The sequence below is a fragment of the Eimeria tenella genome, genomic scaffold (assembly GCF_000499545.2).
Source record: "Eimeria tenella Houghton genomic scaffold, Eth_scaff978, whole genome shotgun sequence".
Taxonomy (NCBI): Eukaryota; Apicomplexa; class Conoidasida; order Eucoccidiorida; family Eimeriidae; genus Eimeria; species Eimeria tenella.
Window position 1 is genome coordinate 1 of NW_013546091.1, and position 3,914 is coordinate 3,914.

Below are 3,914 nucleotides of genomic sequence, written 5' to 3' on the forward strand. Positions count from 1 at the left end.
CGGCCAGACGTGGCAGCAAACCGCATGTTGCTGCGCGCATTGCAGCGGCGCGGCGCTCTTACGTGCAGCAGGTGCAATAGCGGCTGCTGCTGCAGCAGCTGCAGCAGCCGCAGCAACAGCAGCAGCGGGGAGGACGGGGAGTTGGCAGCGGGGGAGGTGCTGGCGCGGGTTGTTGTTGCCTCATCGTATTGCGGTTTATCTGCTGCTGCTGCTGGAACGCCGCAAGGCAGTAGCAGCAGCAGCAGGGGCAGCAGCAGCAGCGATGCGAGCATTCAGTACTCGCAGCAGCAGCAGCACGAAGGCGAGCAGCGGCAGCGCAGCAGCAGAAGCGGCAGCTCGAAGGAGTTGGCCGAGCGGCTGCTGAACAGTTCGGCCCCCTGCAGCGTCCGGGTGCTGCTGGAGTCTGCTGCTGCTGCTGCTGCTGCACTGCCGGAAGACCTGCTGCGGCTGCGGCAGCAGCAAGTGCTGCAGCGGCGGCTGTCGCTGCCGGTGGGCTGGGGCGCCCTGAAGCTGGGCTCTGTTGACCCTGAGGTGTACGTACACTCCAAACTAGCCATTTTGCCTTTAGAGCTGCGCTGCGAAGTAGTTACTGTTGCGCCGCTGCAGCAGCAGCAGCAGCAGCAGCCGAGGAGCCAGCAGCAGCTGCAGCCGCCACACTTCACTTGGGACCCCTTGGATGAGGAGACGCTTCCTCAGCAATTTGCTGCTGAGGAGTTCTCCGCTATTGGCGAGTCAGCTGCTGCTGCTGCTGCTGCGTGGGGCAGCGGAGCCGCAGCTGCGGGAGCAGCAGCAGCAGCAGCAGCAGCAGCAGCAAAACGCGCCGGCGCCGAGCGCTACGTGTACGTACACTCCCCGCTGGCGCAGCAGCAGCGCCCAAGACTCCGCGTAGAAGCAGATGGACTTTCTTGGCCTTCTTTCAGCAGCGCTTGTGCTGCTGCTCTGGCTGTGGGGCCCCACCCGCGTCGTGCAGCAGCAGCACGCAGGACCCGTCTCCGCTGGTGCTGCAGCAGCTGCTGCAGCAGCTGCAGCAGCAGCAGCATCTGTAGCAGCGGCTGCAGCGCGCAGTCCCACGCCACAGCGAGCTCGCGGGAGCGGCAGCAGCAGCGCCACTTGCTGCTACAGCAGCTGCAGCAGCAGCAGCAGCAGCAGCAGCAGCAAGGCGACAACAGCGTCTTCTGGCAGTGGCTGCAGCGGCAGCAAGAAGTCTTGTCGCCCCCTGAGTTCGCCGGCGTCTGTCTTGGGCTGTCTCTACAGGGGCAGCTGCAGCAGCTGCGAGCAGCAGATTGGATTCGGCTGCTGCAGGGGGCCCCAGCTGACTGCAGCACGGCTTTGTCTGGGCTGCTGCTGGCTGCCTGCTGCAGCAGCATCAGCAGCTGCAGCACCAGCCTGCGCCGCCTGTGTCTGCTCCACCTGGCCCCTGCTCCCCTGATGGCAGCTGCCGTGCTCAACAGCAGCAGCAGCAGCAGCAGCAGCGGCAGCGGCGCGCCTACAGAGGCTGCTGCACTTGTGGGTTTGGGTTTGCTGCACTTTGGGTCGGCTGATCCAGCTGTCACGGCGACGCTGCTGCAGCACCTGCTGCGGCCGCCTTGGCTGCAGCAGCAGCAGCAGCAGCCGCCGCCGTTCGAGGCTCACCAGCAGCAGCAACAGCAGCAACAACAGCAGCAGCAGCAGCAGCAACTGCAACTCCTTCAGAGGCATGTCTACGCCTTCAGCGCGGCCTGGGCTTTGGGGGCTGTCTGGGCCGGCCATTTTGCCCAGCCCAGGAGCTGCTGCTGCAACGCCAGCAGCAGCAGCAGCAGCAGCAGCGAGAACATAGAGGCGTGGACTGCGGAGCTGCTGCTGATCGCCAACCTCACAACCCCCTGGCCTTGGGGAGCAGCAGCAGCTACGAGCAGCAGGGGAGGCAGGGGCCCCAGCGGAGAGGAGCCTGCGCTGCGGCGGTGCCTGTCGCTGGTGACAGCAGCAGCAGCAGCAGCAGCAACAGCAGCAGCAGGGGAAGCAGGGGCCGTGCGGGGGCCGCAGCCTTTGGTGCTGGGCGACGAGCACGCGCGGCTGCTGCTGTCTCCCTGGGGCTTCGGGCACTTGAAAGGGCAGCAGCAGCAGGACGCCTGGAGCAGCACCAGCAGCAGCAGCCGCTGCAGCAACGCGCATGCAGGCGGCGTTGATGCCTCTTTGCTGGGGCCCCCTGCTGCTCTCGCCTGGGGCCTCATCTACTTCAGCAGCGGAGATGAAGCAGCAGCACGCGCGCTGCTGCTGCCAGCCACAAGTCTGCAGCTCGAGGAGTGCCTGCCCAACACTGTGGCTTACAAGGTGAGCAAGCAGCAGCAGCAGCAGCAACAGCAACAGCAACAGCAGCAGCAGTAGCAGCAGCGGCAGCAGTAGCAGCAGCGGTCGCAGCGTGCTCCGTCCTCTTTCTCACCGTTTTGCTGCGTGGCTACCTCAAGTGCAGCACGGCGTAGACTGCCCGCCTGCTGCTGCTGCTGCTGCTGCTGCCCTGGTGCTGCTGCTGTTGCCTGCGCCTCTGTGTCTCTAGTGCTTCTTTTTGATTTCCCCCCTTCTCCTTCTTTAGATTCCGTTGCTCTTTGCGGCTCACCACATAAACTGCAGCGAAGTGTCCTGCTGCTGCTGCTTGTGCTGCTGCTGCTTGTGCTGCTGCTGCTTGTGCTGCTGCTGCTGCTGCTGCTGCTGCTGCTCTTAGATGCTGGCGCGCTGCCTCATTCGCTTTCGCTCTATAAGACCCTCCCACTTATGGGTGGCCTCGCAGCTGCCGCCCATTATCAGGGTGCTGCCCAGCGACGCCCCAGTGCCTGCAGCAGCAGCAGCAGCAGCAGCAGCAAGAAAGCCATCCACGGTGCCCTGCATGCCCTATGCGCACCTAGTGAACCCAGAGACCGGTTTGCTGCTGCCTCGTTCCAGCACCAGCAGCAGCAACAGCAGCAGCAGTTGCAGCAGCAGCAGCAGCAGCACGAACTGGAGCAACTTGAATCTGTACAAAGCCAACCTGGTGCGGGCGCACTGCATTGCTGCGTTGCTGTGGGGCCTGGGGATACGGTTTGCTGGCAGCAACGACCCTGCTGCTGTGCTGCTGCTGCTGCAGTACTACTCGGTATTTGCATGCGCGCGTATTGCTGCTGTGGAACCTCAGCAGCGGCCGCTGCAGCAGGAGCAGCAGGAGCAGCAGCAGCAGGACGAGCAGCAGCAGGTGGTGTGGGTCCCGTCGCTGCCAATTCGCTGCCCCATTTTGCAGAAGGAAGTGGGGCTGGATGCAGCAGCAGCAGCAGCGCTGCTGCGCTGCTGCTGCTGCGCTCTGGCCTGCGTGGCTGCTGGGACCGGCAGGGAGGACGTTTTTGCTGTGCTGCTGCGGGAGCGGCGCCGCCTCAGCACTGGCGGCAGCAGCAGCAGCAGCAGCAGCAGCAGCGGGAAGGGCTACGCGGAGCAGCTGCTGCTGCACCACTGCATAGGCCTGCTGTTCATGGGTGGCTGCCGCTGGTCGCTGCAGCGCAGCAACAGCCTTGCTGCTGCTGCGCTGCTGCTCGCCCTGCAGCCGCTTGCTGCAGGCGCCCCCACAGATGCCTGCAGCAGCAAGTTGCTGCAGCAGGCCGAGCGGCACTTGTACGTTTTAGCTGCTGAGCCCCGCTACTTGCGAGCAGCAGAAATGCATGCAGGGGTTTCTGTGCCGCTGCCGGTGGAGCTGCTGCTGCGGCGCGACCGCCCGAGCAGCAGCAGCAGCAGCAGACTCAGCGCCGCAAATGCAGCAGCAGCAGCAGCTGCTGCTGCTGCTGCTGCTGGCACTCAGGTGTACGTACGCCGTCTGTGGCTCCCCGCTATCCTCCCAGAAGCGCCTTACATTTTAGGGCTGCGGGTGGCGAGCAGCAAATACTGGCCGCTAGCTGTCAGCAGCTGCAGCAGCAGCT

The 3,914-nt window shown here is 64.8% G+C and overlaps 1 protein-coding gene across 1 annotated transcript; it reads left to right on the forward strand.

The window, feature by feature from the left end:
- Window positions 1-24: 24 nt before the first annotated feature.
- On the forward strand, window positions 25-3,796 carry ETH_00008225 (uncharacterized protein; the record flags this gene model as incomplete). The annotated part of the gene is made up of 2 exons (XM_013380869.1): window positions 25-2,310; window positions 2,699-3,796. Coding segments are annotated over 2 exons (3,384 nt in total), but the record flags the coding sequence as incomplete, so codon positions are not given.
- Between the last annotated feature and the right edge of the window lie 118 nt (window positions 3,797-3,914).